This window comes from Staurois parvus, unplaced genomic scaffold, assembly GCF_062004578.1.
Source record: "Staurois parvus isolate SC_StPar_1 unplaced genomic scaffold, SC_StPar_1.0 ptg000135l, whole genome shotgun sequence".
Taxonomy (NCBI): domain Eukaryota; kingdom Metazoa; phylum Chordata; class Amphibia; order Anura; family Ranidae; genus Staurois; species Staurois parvus.
The window spans coordinates 6,293,341-6,320,974 of record NW_028317931.1 but is presented as its reverse complement, the minus strand read 5'-3'; the positions used below and the strand labels follow the sequence as shown (position 1 = coordinate 6,320,974).

Here is a 27,634-nt window from a genome sequence, read left to right as displayed (position 1 = left end):
GGGATTTAATAATTTTGGAATAAGAGACATAAGTAGGAAGGACTTGGCTTAGCATGAATTGTTAAACAGGTTAATCATCAATCTCATTTTATTGATTGAACCATCAAAATGCTGTGCATTTTCCAGCACAGTGATCGATGTTGGAAACACATAAATAAATTGGCCTCATTACACAATTAACAAAATCACAAACTGGTATAACTGTTTTTTGGCTAAGCTAGTAGTAGTTAGATACAGGCACCTGAACTTGTTCTGTAATGTTACACATGTTTCACTCGTCATCCAAGCAGCTTCGCGAGTTCTAATGAATGTCAGTATACTCAGCTTTTATACAGTGTTACAACTCCCACAGTCAAGCACATGTAGGCAGGTGTAGTTTGTTCTCCATCCTGTAGGTGGCGCTGTGTTACTTTCTCCTGTGTAAATGGAGTGGAGGATGCGAGGAACATTGTACCTCTGCAGTCTCAGTAGGTGCCACCATTAGAGCAGCTGTCTGATTGGACACTACAACACTGAGTGACCGTTGGTGGCCATATATTGTATGGGCAGTGTTAATAAATATTTGCAGTGTGCGGTTTCTATGGGTAACCAGGAACTGGGGGGAATGGATTAGCAGCCAGACAGTGGAGAATGATATGGGACATGGGTGACAGGTCCTCTGGTTAGCGAGAGGGTCGGTGTTCTGACTCCCTCCCTTGTGGTCGGTGTCCCTAAAAGCATTTGGGACTGAATCCGCGGAATGCAAATACCTGTAGATTGGGGGGGGGAAACTATCTCTCAACAAATGGATGGCCCAAAATAGGAGATCAAACTCTGTAGGTTAGAATTTAGAGTCTTCCTATACGTCAAGCAGAAAGAACATTCTTTCAAGAAAAACTGAAACAACCACCTATAAACAGAGGGTGGGAGCCTTGGAAACCATGTGTCACCCACATATCAACATCTCTAAAATAGTATAGTATATATACTTGTAACCAGGTGCTGGGCTACAAGAACATGGAGAAGGCCACGCTCTCTGTTATTTCACTGTCTAATGTGATCCTGCATGTCATGCTGCACTATCCCCTCCAGCCAGCAAGGGCAGAACTATAACCTGGAAGTCTATGGCTTCCTGTGTAGGGCACTGAGAATCATAGGAGTTGTAGCTTGAGACATCAGCTATAGAATAGAGCCAATGGACCCTTTACACTACCGTTCCCAGAAGACACTAAGGAGAGTGGAAGGGTCTTTACCAGACTGCTTGGCAAACTTCTTCTCTTGAGACCGCAGGAACCGATGAGATCACATCAACCTGCTTGAGGTCTGGGAGCGGACACACACTGCGCAGAGCTACACAGACCATATCATTCTATCTGCAACATTGCCACGGGGAGACTGGAGTGTCCTCTCACCCTTTTCTTCCCACCACTGATTACCAGAAGCATTCTGTGGAGAGACAGAGGGGGCCTCATTTCATTGTGAGAGTTCATAGTCGCATCATGGGGACTAGTGAGAGCGCTCAATGCCCATTGTTCACACTTCTTGCAGGGACTGTCCTACTAGAGTTAGGACACTTGTTGTACTGCACCCCTGCACTTATACTTCATCTATGTTTGGGGAAGTGCAGCATGGTGCAATGGCATTGAACACACAGGGTACAGTTGCAATAAAACCTGAAACTTGTATTGAGTGGAATGACATCATTCAAACACCCCAGCGGAAGAGTGGCACTTAGGGAAATAACTTTCAGTTCAGTCAAAGATGTGGCTGAGAAGAGATGCTGACAGTGTTGGTTTCAGAGGGTGAAGTATGACCTGGCCAGTCTGGTCCCAAGAGGGGGATCTTTCCAGGATAAAAAGTCCCTAGCCTATCCTTTCTCATCAGGAACCTTTCCCTACAGCTAGTTACTTTCCCTAACAAGCGGGGTCTCTCTTCCTACGATAGACACTTGCAAACAATGCGTGAAAGAACCTGGGGGACAGGGACTTATATATCCTTACCCAAGAAAGCCCCCAAGGGTCACATGGCTGCAGTATAGCCAACTGGAATGCTGCTCCATTGACCCAGGAAACCATTGAGAACCTATGTTTCCCTTGACTTCCTCTCCAGCTCTGGTACCACTCAGGTTGAGTGCCATGTACAGAGGAGAAAATAGACTGCACCTGCCTACATATACTGAATCTATACTGCACTTATACTGCATCCAGACTGTACCAATACTGCATCTCTTCTTCACCTAACTGTATGCTGGTTTATTTATACTGTCATTAAGTGCATCAACTCTTAAAGGGCCCTAACGACAGCTGGCAGAAGAACAATGTATAGGACTGCCCTTACCAAACCATCCTGCTGGCCCCATACTCATTCATTTTATGGGTATCTTCACCCAGTGGGCCTAGGCCTAGCATAGTCACCATTAAGGAACCTTGGAAGTATAGTCTCCTGAATGCAGTTAATTAAGCTACATTACTGTCCATTGTTACGGTTTATGCTGATCTGGCACAAAGCGCCATCTTATGCTTATTGTTTTCTACTGATTATATTTACTGTCTAGTTGTGTTGTTACCATTTCCAATTTGTCCTTACTTTATTTTGTTATTATCCATAGTGTGCGACAATATATAAAGTTTGCTGTTACTAACAGGTCCAGTGTCTGCTTCTTTGACATAGGGCTATTACTGGGTACCAAGAGTCCCTTTAGTGATTTTCTGTGTTATTACATGCTTATACATTTAATCTAGTGTCAGAGGGGTTGAGGGTCTTGAGAGGGTTGAGGCAGAGAACAGAGGGCCAATCCTAACCAGCGGCTCCTATGTGGGTAGCAATAAATACTGTAATATGGGAATCCTGGGATCACCAACCAGCCATTTGTATAAGTAAAACAGTCTTTATTGTTCCTTCAAAATCTAGAAAATAAAGAAGCTTTTTTTTCAGCAAGCAAATACAAACAGTCCATAGTTCTGGTATACTGAAAACAATACTAGGGATCTGTCAGCCGATGCTTGGCGTTCAATGAACCGCAGGTATTCCTCAAGATCTGTCTCCATGAGGCGTTTCAGGGCTTCCTGCATCTGAGGAGAGTCTCTGCTGGTTACAGGCACTCCAGTGCTGACCCGCTCAGGTGGTGGTGTGACGATAACATTCGGTGATCTTCCAGTGTCAGTCTCTGTATGCCCATCCTGCGAGGCCATCTCTGAGCCACTGGAAATGTGGGTAGCGGAAACCCCTTCAGACTCAAGTTCCCCCGAGTTCTGATCTGCTCGGATATCATACTCCACTAGATCACTAATCAAATCTTCACGATTTTTGCGACCGACGTCCAATCCTCATGAGGTACATTCTGCCTTCAATTCACCTTTGCTCATTTTCTCGTATTCTGCTACACCAGGCATAATTGCAAGCAAAGATAGAATAGGAAACTAGGAAAAGGAAGGAGCTGTTGCTATATCTCTCTCTCTCTATATATATATATATATAAAATATGCACAGCTTGTTTCTAAGGACTGTTTCCACAAAGGTTACAATCCTTCAGTGCAGAGCCAATTTTTAACACTGCACTGAAGCTCTTAATGCAATTATCCCACGTACGCTGCCAGCCAATATGTCACGGATCGCAAGATTGCCGCCACCAACATGCGACAATCTCACGATCACGACCACCAAATATGTCACGATCACGGCGTCAGACCCCAGACCTTCTCACCAAAATTGTGACCGAAGAACTGGCCAATCAGAAATTGCGATGTGACGTGCGTAACAATGCCACACCCAGCTGCACCCTGCACAGCAATTTTCCAGGTAATGGACTACAGTCTGTGCCTGCAGCCTGAATGCACTTGTTACTGGGTCAGGTTAATTACGCAATTAACCATTCACTGCCACCACCTCCTTTTTATCAGAGAAAGCGGAAACTCGGGGTTCAGCTATAACACTATACAGTAATGATTGAAATAATTGTCTGTATAAACCGGTCCGCAGGCCGGTTATACAGAGGTTAAAACAAACAGCGTCTCTTCAAAGGCAGGGATTCGTGAATTGTGATTAAGAGCTATAGGAGCAGTTCAACACTTTCAGAAGAAAGATTTATTACTAAAAGGGTCAAACAGGTGCAATTAAAATATTTACAAAGAAGATGTAACTACGATATATATATACATATATAAAGAACCATAGCACAGCAAAGAGATAATAGGAAGGTAGTTAAAGGGTTAAGTTACTTGCCAGTACACCTTGGTTTGTAAGCAGATCCAAGTTGCAGAGTGAAAGGGTCTCCCCAGGTGTTATTGATGTTAAAATGGATGATATCTTTAACTTAGCTTTTTAGCCCTGCTAGCCTGTTTTTTAAAGTCCCCCAGCAGGGGGGTGGCTCTGAGTAACTGACCAATACTCTGTTTAGGGAGGGATTGGCAGGCGGAACCCAAAATTAGAACCAGCATCTTTCATAATTCATATTCTGGCCTATAACTTCCCAGCTGCACAAGCGACAATCTATCCGCGGGTATTTTATTATGCAGATAAGTCTAAGGATCGTGTAGATATAAATTATGAAATTGTACATTACACAGTGTACGAGTTCTATGTTTTGGCTCCCCTGATGATCTGAGGTGGAGGAGTGACCCATCAAAATGTTCGTCTGCGCATTGGCCATCTGACGAGGTGCCCGGTTTTTATGTAAGTCTTCCGTATTCCAAGATATGAAACATAGGGGAAAAACTGATTTTACCAGAAGTTATCTGATCCTGCCACCTACGCTGAGCTAGGTTTTATGAGGTTACAATTCTTTCAATTCCTGTAAAAGCTGCCTTATCTCTGTTACGAGGTGATAAATTACACAGGTTCTTGGGCAGAGAAGTTCTGTCTCTCTTGGGAATGCTGGCCTTATCCTGGCCTAGGTGAGAAAGGCTACACTTTCGCAGACTGCTAGGCAACGAACTAGGTGCCTTGGCCTGTCAGTCACCCATAACCAGCCACGTCTGTCACTGTGCCTCTCAGGAAGGGAGGGGGAAAGGAACGAGGGGAGAAAATGGGGAAGCTTAACAAAATGGTAGGACCGCGTCCATCTCTGATGCGTAAGTTTGCGACACCTCCCTCTCAGGTAGTTGCATGGGAGGGAACTACACATTCCCTCCTGATGCAACCGACCTCTGCCCAGAGGTTCACTGTGGGTCGACCTGGTACCGCTGCACTGCGGGAGAACCAAGGTCCGTCTGAACAGGAATCTTTTCTCCCCGGGAACATTGCTGTGCCGACCAAGTGTCTGGTCACGGGTGGGCACCAGTCGGCTGTGGCTGTCCGAATGCCATGGCCACTGCCGGGGTGCCCACCTGTTCACGAAGCACTTTGGCTGAGGGGTGTCACCTGCTAACATATTAGTATGTAGCTTCTTGTCGAGGTGGAGAAGGAGATTTCCCTCTCCCACCTTCTTCCTCAGGCCTAGGACTACATCTGGCCTGAAGGTAGTAGCGCCTGTGTGCACCGGAACCGGACAGGCGAATTCTGGAACTCGCCTCCCAGTGGTGTCCACAGTTACCTTCATCCAAGATGGACAGTCCTTGTTACCTTCTAGCATCCAAGACACCAGTTTCTCCAGTTTCCTGTCTGCTAGGTCAGTCACAGGTCCAGCTGAGCCGTGATAGTTGCCCCCAGGCCTCTCATCGTAGACCGCTGCACCCCTGACTGACTTCACCTGTTTTCTGGCCTGGGGAGCAGACCAGGCCACGACTGCTTCAGTCTCCCCATGCCCAGACCTCTGGGGGTCTCCTTCTACCGGTGTGTTCCGAAACGGAACCACTGACATGTCCCTCTGACAGTTACCCTTCTCAACTGTCAGACTAGGCATGGGCGGTTGATCATCACGGTCACCTCTGCATCGGTCAGGAACTCCGCAAACGTTTCGGTCATGGCCCACACCAGTGCCAGTAGTTACAATTTAAAGGAGCTATAGTTGTCCCTCAGAGCTCGGTTGCCATAGGCAATGACTCTCTCACGTCCATCCTGGACTTGGGATAACACAGCCCCCAGACCATGTAGACTTCCGTCAGTGTACAGCAGGAATGGGGTGTCAAACCGCGAATAAGCCAGAATTGGGGCACTGATCAGCGCCCCCTTCATTGCTTCAAAGGCCCCTTGTTGCCGGGGTCCCCACTCGATGGGATGATTCTTCGGGCCCCCTGCAGTGCCCCTTAATAACTCGTTTAACGGGCCCACCAAATGAGCAAACTTGGGTATAAACCTCCTGTAGTAGCCGGCCAGTCCAATGAACGCCCGCACCTCTCGTAGTGTACTCGGCTGGGGCCACTTCTGGACAGCCTCCACCTTGTCGGGGGTTGACTTTACCCCCTGCTGGGTGACCAAATGTCCCAAATACTCTATCTGCTGTCGAAACAGGTGGCACTTCTTGGGCTTGATTTTGAGCCCATGGTCTCGCAGCCGTCCTAAGACCTGTCTCAGTTTCTGGAGGTGATCCTCAAAACAGGCCCCAAACACTACTACGTCGTCCAGGTATATCAATACCGACTCGAAGTTCAGATCTCCCAGACAGTGCTCCATCAACCGCTGGAATGTTCCCGGGGCATTGGACAGACCGAATGGCATCCGGTTGAACTCGTAGCGACCCATAGGTAGGATGAAGGCCGTCTTCGCTTTGTCCTTCTTGGCCACCGGTACCTGCCAATACCCACTGGCCAGGTCAAGAGTCGAGAAGAACTTCGCATGACTCAGGGCGGACAATAACTCCTCAATCCGCGGAAGGGGGTAGGCATCCCGGATGGTCTGGGCATTCAGCTTCCGATAATCCACGCAGAAACAGAGACTCCCATCTTTCTTCCGCACCAAGGCTACTGGAGCAGCCCAAGGATTTTGACTCTCCTGGATCACCTGGTTTTCCAACATGCTGGCCACCATATCCTTCACCTCCTGGTACATTTTAGGCGGGATTTGCCGGTAACGGTCCCTGATCGGTGAAGCATTGCCGGTGGGGATTTCGTGTTTGATGGTGGAGGCACACCTGAAGTCCTCATCATGTCTCGAGAAGGCCTCCTGAAATTCCCAAAGGGTGTCTTCCAGCAACTTCTGTTTTCCTGGAGTCAGGATCTTGCAGTTCACCTCCATCCGGGCCATGATCACTCGACCGCTCCACTCCGCTGTCAGGATCTCCCTTTGATGGACCTCTACCGAATAGGTCCAGGCTGATCTCCTATCTGGCTGTAGCGTGAAGCTCTTCCGTCGAGGAATATCCCCTTCGGACACAAACTTCGGCCAGCAAGGTATTCCCAGGGGTGGTCAACTCACAGTCTTCAACGTTGAGGCAGCACACAGGCACACATCCATCCTTCACAATAGCGAGGGCCCGGGCTATCAGTGGATGAGTCTGCGTTTCTTCTTGGTAAGCGGGCTCGATCAGGACCTCCAGTCCATTCAGTTGTCGTCCAGCGTACCTTCTGGCCTTCCAACTCGGCTTCCATAACGGGGCTGCTGGCATACAGGTCGTGTTCCTCATGCTTAGAGCTTAGCTTCTGGTGTACCGCCGCAGGACGCCCAGCTGCTGCGGCGGTTGGAAGTTTAGCGTCGGCTCAGACGTCATCTGTTCTGGGCACTCTCTGGCCATGTGGCCGTACTGTTGACAAGCCCAACAGAGGGGTCCCCTTTTGATGTGCCCCCGCAGCTGAGTTATCCTGAGTGGAGTGGCGCGAGGTGCTAAGGTCATTTCCGGAGACCGGGGAGATTCTGCCTTCATCTGGGAAACTTCCAGCCGAAGTTCTCTTAATTCTGTCCGCAGGGCCTGGACCACATCCTTTAAGGATTCTGAGTCTTCAGATGCAGACTGACCTCTTGTAGCATGGGTACTACTCACTATTCTCACCGCCACAGGTATGCACTCTTCCTCTCTTTCCATGGCGGCTAATTAGATGCTGTAGAATGTCATGTTGGGCCCCGTCCGGGTCATCTCTTGCAATTTGTCCTGTAAGAACTTGTTGGAAAGCCCCACTATGAACTGGTCTCGTAGTAGCCAGTCCAACTCCCGGAAAGCTCCCATGGCCTCTAGATCTCGCCGCTATATTTCATTTAGCGTCTCCTGTAGGGCATTGGAGTACTGCATCAGAGTCTTGTCCTCTTGCTGTGGTCAGTTGAAGAAGTGGCTCCTCAGCTGCACTACTTTAGCACGCCCCCCTTGGGCTCTCTCCAGCAGGGAGAATATTTTCTCTAGGGTGTCTCTCAGATTCGGGCCTTACCATTACTGTCTGTCTGACGTCACCCTCTAGAGCCCCCAATGCAACCTCTGCCCACAACTCGGACGTCAGGTTACAAATTCTAACCGCACTCTTTCAGTCCAGTCCTGCAACGTCATATTTTTACCGTCAAATTTTGGCAGGTGACTCAACAGCACCCCCACGGGAATGTACCCTACTGGTACGAGCAGGGCGGCGGCAAGCTGTATCAGCGGTGTTGGGGCAACTTGGGCTTGCACCGGCGCACCCTGAGCTGGGTCCTGGACTGGTGCCATTGGCGCTGGGGGAAGATCTCCCGCCGCATTCCCGACCATAATGGTCGCTGTATCCTGCCAACTACGCCAAGTTGTAGGCCATGTAGGGTGGGCTCCCCAGGATACAGTGAAGTCACGAACGAGGAAAGCAACCCCAACACCAGCTTTTGCCACAACAGAATATTACTTAGATGTGGCAAATAAACACAACCACAAATGCTAGGAACATACAATAAATTTACATACACCCAGCCCAAAGGCTGAGACCCTTGTGCTGCACAGCACGGCGCCTTCTGATGATGAAGGTAGAAAGAATAGTAATTTACCTACTGGCGGGCACAACTAAGTTGCCACACCTTACCCGTTATTACCCTAAAAGAGCAAAAATCTGTGTATGGGTATATGGTATGGGCTAGCCCGCGGTGCAGCACAACAGCTTACAATCTTACACAAATCTACAGTATTCCCTCTCTAATATAACTGGTCCTGTAGCACGTGCTTGAGTATTCCTTCTGAGCAAAACGCCAGTCTGGCTTGACTTTGTAGCGTTTTATCAGCTCTCCAATGTGAAATGTCACTTTAAGTTGTGGAGTCCTTCCAATGATCAGTAACAACACTTGTGGCCTGACACAAACAGAGACCCTGACTAACTATAGGCCTGGACTCAGTCTCAAGGCGCCAACACTGAAATGAGGTGCGTGCACGATCTTACCAACCCGGGTCTGCTTTGCATCCTCTGGTGACTCTGAACAGAACAAATGTCTCTCCAACAAGCATGCGGTCTCGCCGTATATGTTGCTTAGTTCCTCTGCTCTCATCAGCTTCCTGGCAGCAATCTCATCAGCTTCACTTAGCTGCAGCTCTGGTTATGGAGGGATGCTCTCACACCTGGATGTCATCAGATTCTCAGCTCACACGGCCCCCCTCATTCATCATTCTCCAGAACATGGCTGCTCTCTCTTCTTCCTGTTCTCACTCAACTCTGTGTGAAAACTCCACCTCTTCATGAATATAGAAATATCTATGCAGTCTGAGGCTGTGTTAGAAAAACAGTGACATCTTGTGGCTAAACTGCAGAATGTCAGTCAAAACATTTAATTTACTCCACACAAGCAGTATTCAAACAATGAGAGCTGTTTCCCCATCTCACATACAGCAAAAATTACATAGCAAAAAAAAGTTTAAAATTGTTCAAAGCTGTGAAATGCATTCTGCTCACCCAGGTTTAAAATACACCCTGATATAGATGGTATAATAGACTGTTAAATATGTTCTCTTTGCGCAACATCCATTTCTTGTCTGGACAGAACAGAAGTGTACATATACATATAAATGCCTGGTAGAAGACGTCAATTATGTTCATAACAATTGTGCTTAGTTATTTCGTAATATTGAAAAGAATCACAGGAAAAACACAAATCAAATTGAGATATGTTACGAGTCTGCACCATGTGGAAGAATAAAAAACACTCTGAGGGTCTCGTTCTGGGTCCATATTCTAAAATACTCAGATGTTGTACATAGGTACTGCTGAAAATTTAACATTACGTAAGTCAACAGAAATTCATACCTGACTGTAGTTCTCCTTTAAATTTACATTGGGATCTAGGTTATCTGAGGATCTATGATCTAAGTTATATGAATGAGAGCATGCTTGAATGAAATTGGTAGAACTACCAATCCAAGGAACCAGAGTGCCTTAATAAGGGGGTTAAATAAATATTCCATATCCAGGTAAAGCTCTACCAGCAGGTGTGTCAGTCTCCATCACTATAGGGCACTTCGACTTTATTTACAGTGATGGAAGGCCCAATGCCAGAATGTAAAACTTCTGAGCTAATTTCTTAGGACTTCAAGCACTGTCCCAACAGGCAACTCCTTCCCATGACAGGTCATACATACTTACAGGTAGTTCCTGAACCACTGTTTTTTAGGTGTAAAATGATGCCTGGACCCGAGCTTGCTAACAGTGAATGGGAGATCATACTCTCCATGCAAGCCCAGGGGACATACAGGGCCAAGCCAACTACCTCCCCTTCTTCTAGAGCAGCCTTTCTCAACCTTTTTAACTCAGAGGAACCCTTGACATAACTTTCTGTTCTCAGGGAACCCCTGCTAAAAATGAATCTACAATTCATGATACATTAGTGTGAAAGTCAGAGGTAAGAATGCGCCTTACACGTGGTCATTGGGATGAATTACCAGCTTACAGATAGCTAAAAAGATCGATGGTGTCAGTGGGAACTTTGCAAAAAATAGCCACTGCCCCAGTCTATAACTGGCCTTCACTGCAAGGAACACATGGAAGGGCGACACATGTCAAACAAGAAAAGAGAAAAGTTCCCAGCTCAACTTGCCAGCCAGCTTGCAAACAAACTGAATGAACCGGTCTAACAGTATGCTTTAAAAACAGGGGTTTAGTTAGCACACATTTGCAAATACATGCGTAAGCTACAGAGCCACGTCACGGCACCCCGATATTCTGTAGTCCTAACTCTACAAATTTTGAAAGCCCCCATAGTAGAGGCACATGAATTTAATGGATAGACCAAGGGCAGGTGAACCTGAAGGCTCCCACCCCTTCTTAAAGGTAGCTACATGCTGGGTGTCCGCTGCGCTCCTGTACCTTTAAGGAGCACTCTCTGCCGACCTGCACTGTCATTGGCTACAGCATGACTTGTCAGCAGGTCCCAGCCAATGATTTATGGCAGAGACCTGCTAATCAACTGTAGCCAATCACAGCACAGAGTCCTGTGTTTGCAAACACACAGGGCTCTGCACACAGATTGGCGATCTGGCCGTTTCTTCTCCCTGCAAAGCAGGGAGAAAAAAAACCTGCTGGACCTCTTAGTAAAAGTAGCACTTGTTAGGCAAACAGTTAAGCCCTTGATGTTAACCACTTTCCAGCCAGTGGTACAGTGACAGTATCCTGATAACTGTATTAGTGTCACTATTGATGTCAGTGTCAACTAGTGTACCTCCCAGTGAGGGTCTGTTAGCACCAGATTGTCTACCACACTATCATAGTCCCACTACAAGTTGATCATCACCATTATCAGTATAGTGTCAAACCTGCATAAATTCCAGTATATACACCCACCATCATTTGTAGACGCTATAACTTTCACACAAACCAATTAATATACCGGTGAAACTCAAAAATTAGAATATCGTGCAAAAGTTCATTTATTTCAGTAATGCAACTTAAAAGGTGAAACTAATATATGAGATAGACTCATTACATGCAAAGCAAGATAGTTCAAGCCATGATTAGTCATAATTGTGATGATTATGGCTTACAGCTCATGAAAACCCCAAATCCACAATCTCAGAAAATGAGAATATTGTGAAAAGGTGCAATATTCTCGGCTCAAAGTGTCCCACTCTAATCAGCTAATTAAGCCATAACACCTGCAAAGGGTTCCTGAGCCTTTAAATGGTCTCAGTCTGGTTCAGTAGGAATCACAATCATGGGAAAGACTGCTGTGGTGGACCTGCCAATTCTGGTGTTCAATGGCAAATGCGAATCGAGGTTCACCCTGAGCACATGTGACAGACGTGAAAGGGTCTGAAGAAGCCATGGAGAATGTTATGCTGACTGTGACTTCGTTCTGCATGACCGTTTTGGTGGTGGGTCAGTGGTGGTCTGGAGAGGCATATCTATGGAGGGACGAACAGACCTGGTGCAGTGCAGTGGGTCCTGGGTTCCTCCTGGTGCACAACAATGCCCGGCTTCATGTGGCAAGAGTATGCAGGCAGTTCTGGAGGATGAAGAAATTTATACCATTGATACTTACGCTCACCTGGCCTAAATCCAGTAGAACACCTTTGAGATATCATGTGTCACGTACCTAATTGGAGACTGAAATGACGAGGTCGGCCTCACTTGTGTCACTAGCCCTGACCCCTCTGGAACTGGAACAGAGGGGGACAAGAGCACCAGCAGATGTTGTTTGCAGCTCTTGCAGTTGGAGACTTTGGAAGACTGATGAACCTTTGATTCAGGCACAGTAGTAGTATGCAGAGCTGGTATGGTAGATCGCCACTTGTGCACCAGAGCAAGGCAGAAAGCAGGGATAGGAGACAGGAGCATTGTCAAAGGAATAGCCAGGGTCATCAACGGGCGGACAGCGACGTACCAAATCAGAAGCAAGACAAAGTCAGGAACCAGTATCAATCAGGAGAGGAATCAGAGTCAGGTCAGGAACAAGCCGGGTTAGCAACAAGAAAATCACACACAGGAACGAGCAGGAAACGGGGAACAGCTGAAGACCAGTCAGCACTCAGCACATGCAGAGGCACCTCTTAAGTAGTCCGTCTGGAGCCAATCTTCACCGTGCATGTGCGTGATCGTGCATCTCTATGTACATGCGCACGTCTATTCACCAGCCGTCTCACCGGAATTCCCTTACATCATGCTTAGGTCCATCCGATGCCGCCAGGTTGTACCTCAGACTGTTCAGGAGCTCTGTGATGCCCTGGTCCAGATCTGGGAGGAAATACCGCAGGACACCATCCGTCGTCTCATTAGGAGCAAGCTTCAACATTGTTAGGCATGAATAAAAGCAAATGGGGGCCACACAAACTACTGAGGACCATTTTGAGTTGCTGCAATGAAATTTCAGCAAAATGGATTAGCCTATTACTTAATTTTTTCACTTTCATTTTTGGGAGTCTTTGAATTCAGCCCTCTGTAGTTTGATAATTTTCATTTCTGTCAAACAATGGGGCATCCTTACGTTCCTAACACTTTTCCCAGCCCATATCAGTACAGATATCCAGCAAGATATTTTTCCCTTTTGAGAGCTGATGAGTTTTCAAAGTGTTCCTTTAATTTTTTTGACCATTGTATGTGTGTGTGTGTGTGTGTGTGTGTGTATGTATGTATGTATGTATGTGTGTATGAGACAGGAAATATATATATAGTATATCAATCCAGCAAAGTTATCACAGTCCAAAACTCCTTGCTTAATATGTTGAATTTATTTTAAGTAAAACAATTGCATAACAGTTCTGAGCATCCAATCGCATGCATCTGATGAAGACTGGGGACCCTCAATTGTGCAATTGTTATACTTGGAGTAAATTCAACATATTGAGCAAAACTCAGCATATTGAGCAAGAAGTTTTGGAACACGGTGACTGTCCTGGATTGATAGGTTTGTTTGACAGGTTGGAGTCAGTTATCTGCATCCTACATAAAGAGACATGCACCTCACCTGCACCAGCATCCATCGATGCGTGCAACCGGGTGTGTTCCCAAACAAAACACCCAAATAAATAAAATACAAGGGGGTTACCCTAGGTTCACATCTGTGTGGGTGGTGCCGCTGCAAATCCACATGGAAATCCATGCACCCGCACCACCCACACAGAGAATTGCGGACCCACGGGCAGGTGCCATTATTTCTAATGGTACGCCGCCCGCACTGGAAAACGCAACCGTACTGGGAACCGAGGTTCCTGTGCAGGCTGCATTTTCAAAAGAAGTGCAGGGACTTCTTTCCTTCTTGTGCCCATGCAAAACGCGGCCCACATGGCTTCAGAGATGTGAACCGGAGGTCATAGCACGCTGAGCAGATCTTATATCTGTCAAGGTCCTACCTTTTTACCAGAGGTTATGTTACTCCATGTGCTGGCATCCATCTTGGATTTCTGCAGAGCATGGTGGGAATCTTTTATGCCTTCAGGTCTCTGAGGTCCATCCCCCAGAGGGTTGTGGCTAATGACATATAAGCCCGTGTTCCGCACATGCTCTTTGCACTTGTGTCGCTGTTACTCTGTTCTGACTCTCGTGACTCTCCTGGAATCTGACTCGGCTTGTGACCTGACCATTCTTTGTGTTCTCCTTTGATCTGACCCTCCGTTGCTGAACCCGGCTCGTGACCTGTGATTCTCGTCTGCTGTCCTGTACCGTTTTTGTCTCGTTGTTGTTGACCCGGCCTGTCTGACTACTCTATTGTCTTTACCACTAGCTACATGCCATTGGCGGCGGCCATTACCGCAGCTGGGGTGCCTCGGGGGCCGCGACCTGGTTCCTGGCTGCGTCAAGTCCATCCCCACCATCAGGGGCCCTGGTGAAGGGCAGCCTGGGACTTAGACTCTGCGCCCTGAGGGACTTCGGTCTGTGGGTGGTGGTTGTCGTCAGCCTGTGCGTTACATTGATATTAGGTCTGCCTGTCCGTTTCCCAGCTCCTGCCCTGACAATATCAGAGACCACAGCAACTTTAGGCATCCCTACATTTTTGAATTACAATCCTGCACTATGAAATGGAAATGGAGATGAGTGTTCATGTCCTAAATAGCTTTCATCTATCTATCTATCCACATACATATATATATGGGGGGGGGGGTCACATATGGCTTTCAATAAAGTTATTGGATATATTTATTTTAATTAGTTTACTCATACCACCATGGCATGGAAGCACTATCAAATCTTCAGGAGCATCAGCTAAGAGAGATGTATGAAACTGTCCATTATGAAAGACATGAAGCTAATGAAATGTTATACTACTAATGATTCCCAGAAACCCAGTGGAATTATGGTTGCAGAGAAGTTTCATATCCAGAGGAGGGATTCTTTTCCCACTCTGTCTGTCTGTTCTATCTAAAGGGGCTTCCTGCAGATTCTTGATTATTATACTGTTCAACACATTGCGCTTTAATTATGCGCATCTGGTGAGTGTGCAGTATTATCAATCTCCTGTACCGATAAAGTCACATGCAATAATCTGACACCACCTGTGCAATAGGACCCGTCTGTAACACTGTATTCTGACTGGTGTATGTCAGACCTTCACCACCTTATGAACACTTTTTGCTTTAAGACTTTCATAGCTGCACTTATTTTATTGCGCCAGTCATAGCACTTCATCAATTAATTTTGCTCTGGGATTATTAAAGGATTCTAAATCTGATCACTCTCTGGCTAGCCCCACTCTATGCCAACCTCTGTTACAAAAATGGTGTACTCTTAATATTGTGGACATATGGGGTTGCTTTACTAACACTAGTGCAAAATCTGGCAATGCTCTGCATAGAAACCAATCAGCTTCCAGGTTTTATTGTCAAAGCTTAATTGAACAAGCTGAAGTTAGAAGCTGATTGGCTCCCATGCACAGCTGCGCCCGATTTTGTACTCTCCAGCTTTAGTAAAGCAACCCCATAGTGTCAATAAGGGGCAAACAGACACAGCTGGAGATGAAATGATCAATAGACTAAAATCCAGCGATGCATGTCCACAATACTTGAATCCTAGGAGGGTGGACAGCACTAGCAACCAGGTGTGTTCCAAAGCAAAAAAAAAAAAAAACACACCAAACACACACAACCACCCCAACACAAAAAATACCAACAAAATACAAAAAGGATTTATAGCACACTGAGCAAATCTTATATCAAAGACTATAGAAGGAAAAACATCTGTGGTTTGTCTTACTGTAAATGAAGAAAGGTAAATTCTAGTTAGAGTTTATCTCAGAGCTGGGGAAAGGGCGTGCAAAATCCTAGGAAAATAGCAAAAAACTGAGGCATGAAAGTTGGAAGAGGGATTATTTGAGGGTAGCCTTAACTTTTTTTTTTTTCCAGTGTCCAAATCTCTGAAAGGCAGCAGTATAACCCAAGTGTCTAAGAATTACTACTTTCCTGTGTCCCTCAATGGAAGATAATAAAAATACTGAGACATAGCACTGTATAGAAACCAGCAAGGCTTAATATACATAAACAATAGAAAAACACGTGTTCTTATTTTTATGCTGACCGTCAATCCCACATTTCCCAAATAATTAAATTATTAAAATTATTGGACACAGGTGTATACAATTACTAAATCTATGGTTTCCCATGTTTTATATGCCATCATTTCTAAAGCAGCAACAACAACCATTGGTCAGGATTCATCTGTATGTACAGATAGAGCAGATGGTATATTCATCTGCATGTACTTGCGTAAGTCATGGGAATACTGGATAAAAAGCACAACGCAAAAGATATACATAACCAGTGAAATTTGTTGATATTTTTTATTATGAAATACAATTTTATTTTTTACTTTCAATATAAGCATAAAAACATTATTTTAGAAATAGTACATGAGTAAAGCTGGGTACAACCAGTGGCTGAACAAAAAAACCTAACAAATACCTGCATCCACACAAGCAAGGTGGATGCAGGAATCTCCGCCGCTGTGCTATTGTATTGGGACAGTGGGCACTCCTCTGCTGGCAGAATACACTGATCAGTGTTGCTGCCAGTGGCTGATTGAATGCAGGTTGTCGAACAGGGAGGGCCACATACGGATCAAATTTCAGTTTGTGTGTACCTGGCTTTATTGTGGTATCCCTTAAAATACCAATAAATTAAGGTCAATTTGTGTAACTATTTGGAGATGTGGATACTGTTAGATACTGTTAGATGTTGAAATGCTAACTGTATGAGTTAGCATTATTCAGCACCAGGGGCGGACTGACCATTTGGAAACTCGGGCACTGCCCGAGTGCCCGGGGTCAGTAGGGGGCCCCATGAGATGCCCCTGGCACCTTTTTCATAGGCTTTTTTGAGTTTGGGCAAGGGAACGGGGGCCCCATGATCCCCTATTGCCCAGGGGCCCCATGAGTTGTCAATCCGCCCCTGTTCAGCACTATTCAGCATGAAAGGCAGGAGAGATCTTGCTGCCCCGTATGTAGTTTGCATCTAATTCTGGCTCATGTCGTCATAAATTGTTTAGTTGATATATATTGGTCAGTGGTGAGCTGGACAGGTGCCTAGCTGTGGATTGCAGGCAAGTGTGGGCCAACTTGAAGTGGTATTAATGCCTTTCATTATTTGTTTTACCAATATTTATGTTTAATAATTTATGTTTAATTAATAATTAAAATTTTAATACATTTAAACTTGGAATAGCAATTAATTGATCTATGATGTCTCCCCAGCTTTGCTCTACAATACATTTTGAAAGCAACAGGAGAAATTACCGATTAGGACCTGGGTATATACTGTATACTTTATAAGGTCATTTGCCCTATGAACATGGCTTACGGGCATGGAGAAAGTAATAGCCATCCTGATTACTGATGTCCAACCTTGCCTTTTCAATAAATGGAATGACCTTTAGTTTCACTATTTCATAGCCAGCCTCCTTAAATGCCTTTTCAAGTTCTTCCTTAGTAATGGCCAGAGAAAAGAACTTTTTATGGCCAACATAATAGTAGGAACAGTTGAGTGCACTCTGAATTATTATGTGACCTCCTGGTTTAATGAGGTCCTTAAAATTCCTCAAAACATGGGTGAACGATTCTACATCTTTGCAGGGTGCTTCTAAGCAGAGGCAACTAATCAGGCAATCCGCTTGAGGCATCTCCACCGGGTCATATGGCTTCTTCTTCAGAGCATCACATTTCAGAACTTTTGTCACTGTTCTTCTCAGTTTTTCTTCCTTTCTCTTACAGCTCTCACTGTCACTGAAAGAACACACTATAGATTATTTTTTATCAATGTTATGATTGCAAACATTTAAAGCCAACATAATCCAACTTGTGAAACTACTACAGAGCATCCCATCAAATCTATTATACATACCTACTGTAAATAATCATAACAATATTAAGTGAATTTTATAGGATCAGGGCCCTCCTTTCCCTCTTGTATTGAACTGTATTGTTGCTGTATTGTCTCCCGTTATATTGTAAAGCGTTGAGCAAACTGTTGGCGCTATATAAATCCTGTATAATAATAATAGTACATAACAAAAGGCCTGTTACTTGGTGCAAATTAAAGCATACAAATGCATCTTTACCCCACACAGGGAAGGTATACAGTATTTTCCAGAAAGTTTTCCAGAACGTTTGGAAAGAAAACACAGTTCTCTTTTAGATCAAAATGTATTCTGATACATTTCTTTGGTAAAATAACCCTAATCAGTGTACATTATTTAGTCTGTGTGAAAGTTATGTGTCACACAAAGCATAGAAATACTTATAACTACACCCCAAAACCGATTCTGCTATGTTTCCTCAGTATGGGGATACCACATGTGTGAGACTTTTTCACAGCCTAGATGCATGGTGGGGCCCAGAATCCAAGGAGCACCTTTTGGCTTTCAAAGAGCATAAACTATGCATCTAATTGAATGACAATCACATTTTTAGAGGCTTGGAGCACCACAACAGTGGAAACACCCACAAAATAACCACATTTTGGAAAGCAAACACCCAGTGTATTTTCTGAAAGGCATAATGAGGCTTTTGAAATGTAATTTTCCACCACAAGTTTTCGGAAAATTAGGAAGGAAAATAAAATATATTTTTTCACATGAAGTTCTTAATTAATAAGATATTTCTAATACACATCATAGGCAGACTTAGAATTACACCTCAAGACAAATTCTGCTACTCTACCTGGGTATGGGGATATCACATGTGTGAGACTTTTTTCACAGGCCCTAGTCACATAGAGGGGCCCAAAATCTTCACATGCTTAAAGTGGCATAAATTGTGCATCAAATTTTATGACTACTTATCACATTTGTGGAGGCCCTTGAGCACCAGGACAGTGCAAACAACACCCACAAAATGACCACATTTTGGAAAGCAACCTCCCCAAGGTATTTTCTAAGACACGTGGTGAGTCTTTTGAAGACTTCATTGTTTTGCCACAAGTTTTTGAAAAATGCAAAAAGAAAATGAAAATTGCTTTTTTTACACAAAGTTGTCAGTTTAATAGGATATTTCTCACACCATGCATAGGATGTTTGGGCACATCCTCCCAGAATGACGCTTGTCCTGCTTGGCCATTTATGTACAGTGGACAGGTGGGAAATGGTTAAACTAGAAATGAATGGTGAAAACATTTGTGTATACATAGAAGAAAGGCACAGGTGGGGTATCTGAGAAGAGGAGGATTGGGGCTGCTCTGTGGAAATCCACTACAGAGCAGGTAAGCATGGCATGTTTATTTTTTTAATTGCCTTTAATATCACTTTAACCTTCATGTAGATTCTAAGTTTAATTCCTTTCAGAAAGTTTTTATGCATGTTTAGTTGCCGCCGCAGCATTGTCCTTTTAGGAATCTGGTATCAAGATTCTCTATAGCAATAATATGGTGACATGGATTCTACATTACTGCAGTTACTCCCATCTCTGGAAGTGGAGGTCTGGCAGCTTTAGTAAAGTAAATTTACAGTTATGTACTCTAATTATGGTATGATGCATACAGATAGTCACACATTTTCATAGTCACACCTATCACACACTTGTAACTTACCTATTACCTTCCAGCTCACACACCATCTTGACAATTGGAGTCCAGTCCAATGCATCGGGATCCTTCCTCAGCCACTTCTGTAGCTGTGCTCGGTTTTGCTCAAGAAAGTCAGAAGTGATGATATTGTTGAAAGCTTCACAAGCCGAGAGAAGCTGATAAATTGTGGGTCCAGCTCCAAAGTCAATTAGAAAGTCTCCTTTAACACCACCTTAGAGGACGAAAAACATACAATGGATCTTTCCTTTAGAAGTGTAGATGAGACAAGACAATATAATATATATATATATATATATATATATATATATATATATATATATATTACAAGACAGTATAATAAATAGAATACTTGTATCTTTGTTGTAGTTAGGGTTGCCACCTCATGCCTTTCAAACCGAACACATATTAATTATACGGGTACAGAGGCTAATTTCATGCAGATAAGGCACCGAGTGAGTTTAATTACCACCTTAATCAGCCACAGAACCCGTGTAATTAATATGTGTTCGGGTTTTAAAGGGATGAGGTGGTAACCCCAGTTGTAATCAGTTGGGATTTGTATAATAAACAGAGAATAATAAACAGAGAAGCTGGCCATAGATGGTATGAATCTTGACCGGTTCAGCAGGGACTTGCCAAGATTCAAATAACTATCTATGGGCAGGTTGATTGTACCCAAGTTGATCCAACAATCAACTTGGGTATGACTAGCATGTCAGATTTTTACATGCAATTTTTGCCGGTGGCAACTGACTACAACTAGGGTTGCCACCTTATCCCTTTTAAACCAAACACATATTAATTACACAGGTTCTGTGGCTGATTGAGGTGGTAATTAAACTCAATTGGCGCCATATCTGCATTAAATTAGCCTCAGAACCGTGCAATTAATATGTGTTCGGGTTTTAAAGGGATGAGGTAGCAACCCCAGTTGTAGTCAGTTGGGGTTTGTATATTAAACAGAGAACCTTAAGCTGGCCATAGATAGTATGAAACTTGACCGGTTCACATATACGTGATTTTGTATTTCCAGGTAGGGGGGGCACATGTGTGCCGTCGTACCCACGCCGCCATTGGCGGCTATGGCTGTCGATCACTGTGTCCCAGACAGAGATTCCCCATCAGCACCCGGCGATGGCCGAGGAACACTGACAGTAGAGCCATACAAAGCAATGTGCTTACACAGTAATGCACACACACAGCACACATAGAAAAACAGCACACAGTTAACCCTTTGATTGCCCCAGATGTTAACCCCTTCCTGCCCCGTGTCATTAGTACAGTGTCAGTGCTTTGTATTAGCACTGATCACTGTATTAGTGCCACTGGGGATGTCAGTGGCAGTTAGTCAGTTCCCCCCCACTGTCAGAATGCCTGCTGCAGACCCACAGTCCTGCTATAAGTCGCTGATCGCTGCCATTACTAGTATAAAAAAAAAAAAAAAATCCCAGTATCTATACCGCCATTTTGTAAACGATATAACTTTCATGTAAACCAATTAATTTACACGTATTGGGATTTTTTTTTAGCAAAGACATGTCGTAGAATACATTTTGACCTAAATTTATGACAAAATTTGATTTTTAAAATGTTTTTACTGGACATGTTTAATAGCAAAAAGTAAAAAATATTATTTTGTTATCAAAATTATCGGTCTTTCAAAAAAATAAAAAAACGCAGAGGCAAGCAACTACCACTGAAAGAAAGCTCTATTTGTGGGGAAAAAAGGACATAAATTTAATTTGGGTGCAGCATTCCATGACCGCGCAAGATTCAGTTAAAGTAACGCAGAGCCGTATAGCAAAAAACAGCCTGGTCAGGAAGGGAGGTAAATCCTCAGGAGGGAAAGTGGTTACATAGTTACATAATTACATAGTTACATAGTTAGTCTGCCTGAAAAAAGACAAAAGTCCATCCAGTTCAACCATTAAAAAAAAAAGTTATAATCCTACACTCACACTCCAGAGGAAGGCAAAAAACCCAGCAAAGCCTGATCCAATTTGCTCCTACAGGGGAAAAAATTCCTTCCTGATTCCCGAGAGGCAATCAGATATTCCCTGGATCAAGTGGTCACACAATTCTGCCTGCAATTCCAAGTCACAAAGTGTGAATAGGACCTAAGACTAGGTTCACACCTATGCAGGTTGCGTTTGAGCCGTTTCTGCAGTGGGGTTTTCCACTTTTGCCACATTTTTGATTTTTTTTTCTTGTAGGCAGATTTAAAATGCAAAAAGCAACAAAAACACAATACGTGCTTTTCTGCAGCGTTTAAATTGAAGTCCATAGAACCAAAAACGCAACTTATCATGTTAAATGGACTGTATTGCGTTTCTGTAAAACGCAAAATGCCGCAGAAAACGCTTAGCTGTGAACCTAGGGTAATTCTATCCTACCCGTTATATACAAAAAAACATTGTTTACCTGAAGTGAAAGTTTCATGAAGATTCCGCAATACAAAACTGACCCATTCTTTAAACAATGTTCCTTCTTCGGGGTGATAGTAGGTTCTGTAATAGGCTATAGGGTCAAACTCATCAATGTAGGCTTGAGATGGTGTGTATGGGGTCTCCATGCTGATCTCCTCTCCAGGAAAGTCAAGGTAGCTCGGTTCTATAAATGCAGCTGCACTGTTACTGAGTGGAAAATAAAATTCTTTGAAATATATGAGAAACTATATATATATACTAATATACGCAGAAAGCGTCGTGAGCTGAATGACAGATTGAAATGGGACAAACACCCCTCTAGGTAAATTATTATGTCCCATTGCGAAAGTCACTATTGATGCAACACATTGGGCTGAAGCCAGGTAATGACTGGGGAGATAGCTGGACCTTGGGAGGAAGCCAGGAACGTGGAGCAATGCTTTTGCCACAGCGAACAGCCAATCAGAAAGCTCTGTCAGAGATTAAAGTAATACTAAAGGCTCGTGTTAAAAGAAAAAAAAATTCATACTTACCAGCTCTGTATAGCGTATTGCACTGGGCAGTCCCAATCCACTTCTTCTGAGGTCATCCGCCAGCACTTCTGCCCCCCCCAGCCGCTGAGTGCCCCCATAGCAAGCTTCTTGCTATGGGGGCACTCAAGCAGGCTCGCTCCCGAGCTGCACTCCTGTTAATGGACATTGTAAGTGTGGAGGGAGGGGGTCCTATAGGGGAGGGGGGGTCTGCACCCAGAAAGTTATTCGCCCTAATGCATAGAATGCTAGACATGTGCAGAACGAAAAAATTCATTTAGTTTCAATTTCTTATTTAAATAATTTTGTGTCGTTAAATTCATTTAATTGTTTTTTGTGATTTGTTTTGTTTCCTTTTTGAATTCCATTCAAATTCAATTCCACTGAATTCGGAAACTCCGGTATTCGCATTTGAATTGGCATTCGAATTCTAATTTATTCTACTTGAAATTTGAACTTCGGAAGACGTTTATATTTAGAGATGAGTGAATTATTCAAAAATTCGATTCGACTGATTCGGCGAATTCGTGAAAAAATTTCGATTCAAGTTGAATATATTCGCTGCGAATTTAACTTATAAAAGGGTGTTTCTAGGCTTCAGTGAGCCTTTATATTAGTGCAGAACACTGTACCTTTAATTTAAATGCCCTTGGAGTCTGCTGGGGAAGAGAAATAATACTGTCAGTCAGTATGACATGCAGATGAGTGCCGTCGATCTTAGAATCACCGCACACTTCACTCATTTGGGCAGTCACGGGGCCAAAACCAGAGTGTGGAGCCACAGTGTGGCGGTGGAGGCAGCAGCAATGGGAGGCCATACAGCACCCTATGACAAAATGGAACCCACCAGCAGTGTGAGGAGACCTGAAAGTGGCACATGGCAGAGTGTGGCGTTGGAGACAGCAGCAATGGGAGGCCGTACAGGGACCCATGACACACTCTGGACCTGGCAGCAGCATGAGAAGGCGGTACAGGGGCCCATGACAGATTACGGGCCTGGCAGCAGCATGAGGAGTTGGTACGGGGGCCCATGGCAGATTACGGGCCTGGCAGCAGCAATGGGAGGCCGTACAGGGACCCATGACACACTCTGGACCTGGCAGCAGCATGAGGAGGCGGTACAGGGGCCCATGACAGATTACGGGCCTGGCAGCAGCATGAGGAGTCGGTACGGGGGCCCATGACACACTCTGGACCTGGCAGCAGCATAAGGAGGCGGTACAGGGGCGCATGACAGATTACGAGCCTGGCAGCAGCAACTTGGACAGGAGGACGTTCAGCTTCTGCACCGTCGGGTGCGTGCTCGCAAACTGTTGTCTCTTGGAAACGGATTCCAAGAAAGACTGCTGACGGAATCCGTGAAGAGGAGTAGCAGGAGAAGGAGCATCTGAACGAGCGGAATATGCCAACAAGCGACAACAGGGGCCCATGACAGATTACGGGCCTGGCAGCAGCATGAGGAGTCGGTACGGGGGCCCATGGCAGATTACGGGCCTGGCAGCAGCAATGGGAGGCCCGTAATCTGCCAGCACCCTATGACAAAAAATGGAACACACCAGCAGTGTGTGAGGAGACCTGAAAGTGGCACATGGCAGAGTGTGGCGATGGAGACAGCAGCAATGGGAGGCCGTACAGGGACCCATGAGACACTGTGGACCTGGCAGCAGCATGAGGAGGCGGTACAGGGGCCCATGGCAGATTAAGGCCTGGCAGCAGCAATGGGAGGCCCGTAATCTGCCAGCACCCTATGACAAAATGGAACCCTGGGCTGGGGCAGGCAGAACCGCCGTATCTTTATCACGGTTTTCCCAGGCCACCGAATGGCGACGCTGCATATGCTGATGCAACGCTGTAGTCCCAACATGGGCCCCCTGGCCACGCTTGACTTTCTGGCCACATAGTCGACATACGGCTACGTTTACTTCCTCGGTCGGCTTGACGAAAAATTGCCACACCGCCGAGTAGGAAACTTTGCCCCCGCTACTGTCAGGAATGGACTTGCCAGCAATGGTGGGACTCACCTGCCTTTTGATCTGCAGTACCAGGGCTGGCCAGCGGGTGCTCCCAGCAATCAGAGACTCAACCTTTCAGCCAGCTAACACCTGGAACTGATGATACTGGTGTATTTAAGGGATGGCCAGACTTGCAGACTCTGCCTTGGTGTTGTGTTTGTCCTGGGCTCTGTATCTGTCCTGCATCCTGTTTCTGTTCCTTTGCTACCTGTTCTGATCCCTGGCTTGTGACCCTGACCATTCCTCTGCCTGACCCTCTGTACTACGCTGCTTGCTACCTGTTCTGATCCCTGGCTTGTGACCCTGACCATCCCTCTGCCTGACCCTCTGTACTACGCTGCTTGCTACCTGCTGAACCTGGCCTGTGACCCCGACCATTCTCCGCTTGCTCCCCCTGTACCTACCTGCCCAATTGATATTGACTCGGCCTGCCTGACGACGCTTGCTTGTATGTACTGTTATCTGTGGGTGGTTGGTTGGGTTTGTTTGCACTGTATTATGTTTAGTATTGCACTGCGTTTATGTTTGTATTGTTAGTGTTAATAAATTACATTGTTAATCACATATCTGAAGTCTGCGTTTCCCTGCTTCAGTCACACACCTCTGGTCATACCTGGGAGCCCTGACATTACACCAAGGCCAATCCTGACCAGAAGTGGCTGCACAGGGAAGCCATCTTGGCTTGTTGATGGGAAGGATGGATCTGGATGAGGTTGCGTATTTATATCTGCTAGTGTTTGATGACAGGGAGTATGCTTATCAAACTCTGAAGGAGTATACCCGGGATGAACTGCTAGAATGTATACGGCTCGCTCATGTTCTAGTAGATCAGGGCACAGAGTTCTCTGAGGTGCAGCCTTTGATTGAGGTTTGTGCAGAGTTGGTTTCATCTGGTACCCCCGAATGCAGGGATGAATTTTTGCCACCATTTAGTGCAGACCAGGTAGAGTCCCTGGTGTGGTTATTAGAGGATGATGTGGGTTACTTTCTGGAGTGTTATTCCACATGTTCACCACAGACACTAAGAGATTGTATAAACGCAGTGCAGTCATTGACCAGACAGGCTTTGTGTAAGCTCAGCTTTGTTCAACCCATACTGCAGACATGGACAGACTTGTTGCACCCAGCCTCAGTCAGCTTACAAAAACCCAGTCCTGCTTCTAACTCTACTCCTGTATTCCCAACAGCTCCTCCAGTTACAGCCCAGTATACTTGGCTATCTACCGCATGTCAGTACCCTGTTCCCACTCGCTGCACCTATCCTGCCTTTAACCCTGTAAAAAAGCCCTCTGTAGCAACTGCTCCCTCTCCTGTTCCATCCTCCAGTTCTTCTCTGTCTCCAGCTGCTCCATTCGTTTGCAGACCTGCGTTTACTTGCAGTGCTCCAGTAGTTAAAACCAGAAAAAAGCGAAAATTCTTTCCAACCAATACCATCCTGCCAGTATCCAAACCGGTGAGCCTGCCTTCCGTGGTTCAGCCTGAAGCCTCTACTCGGCCTGAAGCCTCTACTCGGCCTGAAGCCTCTACTCGGCCTGATGCCTGTACTCGGCCTGATGCCTGTACGCAGCCTGATGCCTCTCTTCAGCCTGATGCCGGTACGCAGCCTGATGCCTCTCTTCAGCCTGATGCCTGTATGCAGCCTGATGCCTCTACTCGGCCTGATGCCTCTACTCGGCCTGAAGCCTCTACTCGGCCTGATGCCTCTACTCGGCCTGAAGCCTCTACTCGGCCTGATGCCTCTACTCGGCCTGAAGCCTCTACTCGGCCTGATGCCTCTACTCGGCCTGATGCCTCTACTCGGCCTGAAGCCTCTACTCGGCCTGAAGCCTCTACTCGGCCTGAAGCCTCTACTCGGCCTGATGCCTCTACTCGGCCTGAAGCCTCTACTCGGCCTGAAGCCTCTACTCGGCCTGAAGCCTCTACTCAGCCGGACGCCGGCATTCAGCCTGATGCCTCTACCCAGCATGATGAACTGATCCAGCCTGACGATCCTATTAGGCCAGTTGACTCGATGCCCGCTGTTGATCCAGATGATCCGGTACCTGATCCGGTGCCTGCTGTCGTGCCAATTGACTCAGAGCCCGCTGTCGTACCTGGTGACTCGGTGCCCACTGCCTTGCCAGATGACGCGGTGCCCGCTGGCGAGCCAAATGACCTGATGCCTGGTGACCCAGTGCCCGCTGTCATACCTGGTGACCCGATGCCCGCTGTCGAGCCAGACGATCCAATGCCTGGTGACCCGGTGCCCACTGCCTTGCCAGATGACGCGGTGCCCGCTGGCAAGCCAAATGACCTGATGCCTGGTGACCCAGTGCCCGCTGTCATACCTGGTGACCCGATGCCTGCTGTCGAGCCAGACAATCCGGTACCTGATGACCCGGTGCCCACTGTCGTGCCTGTTGACTCGGAGCCCACTGCCTTGCCAGATGACGCGGTGCCCGCTGTCGAGCCAAATGACCTGATGCCTGGTGACCCGATGCCCGCTGTCCAGTCAGACGATCCAATGTCTGACCCAGTGCCCGCGGTCATACCAGTTGACTCGGAGCCCACTGCCTTGCCAGATGACACGGTGCCCGCTGTCGAGCCAAATGACCTGATGCCTGGTGACCCGATGCCCGCTGTCCAGCCAGACGATCCAATGTCTGACCTAGTGCCAGCGGTCATGCCAGTTGACTCGGAGCCCACTGTCGTGCCTGGTGACTCGGTGCCCGCTGCTCCGCCTGGGGGCCCGAGACCTGCCGCTCCGCCTGGGGGTCCAGCGCCCGCCGCTCCACCTGGGGGTCCGGCGCCCGCCGCCCCGCCTGGGGGCCCGAGACCTGTCGCTCCGCCTGAGGGCCCGAGACCTGTCGCACCGCCTGGGGGTCCGGCACCCGCCGCTCCACCTGAGGGCCCGAGACCTGTCGCTCCACCTGGGGGTCCGGCGCCCGCCGCTCCGCCTGAGGGCCC

General features: G+C 46.2%; 1 protein-coding gene and 1 long non-coding RNA gene across 2 annotated transcripts in view; one reads left to right on the top strand and one right to left on the bottom strand.

The window, feature by feature from the left end:
* Positions 1-27,634, top strand: part of LOC149466009 (uncharacterized) — a 119,252-nt gene that overhangs the window by 30,175 nt on the left and 61,443 nt on the right. The window lies entirely within an intron of this gene.
* LOC149466011 (nicotinamide N-methyltransferase-like) lies at positions 16,472-22,448 on the bottom strand. Its single transcript, XM_089673094.1, has 3 exons — positions 22,142-22,448; positions 19,724-19,931; positions 16,472-17,922 (listed from the first exon to the last, which is right to left on the bottom strand). The coding sequence occupies exons 1-3, from the start codon at positions 22,290-22,292 to the stop codon at positions 17,484-17,486; spliced, it is 798 nt and encodes a 265-aa protein (XP_089529220.1). The 5' UTR covers positions 22,293-22,448; the 3' UTR covers positions 16,472-17,483.

What these genes read in the sequence shown, in the direction of transcription:
- LOC149466011 (XM_089673094.1), bottom strand. Translation starts at nt 22,292, where the DNA reads ATGGAGACCCCATACACACCATCTCAAGCCTACATTGATGAGTTTGAC. An exon ending in TCATGAAACTTTCACTTCAG is followed by an intron (nt 19,932 to 22,141) that starts GTAAACAATGTT and finishes TCGTCCTCTAAG; the next exon opens with GTGGTGTTAAAGGAGACTTT. An exon ending in TGTGAGCTGGAAGGTAATAG is followed by an intron (nt 17,923 to 19,723) that starts GTAAGTTACAAG and finishes GTGTTCTTTCAG; the next exon opens with TGACAGTGAGAGCTGTAAGA.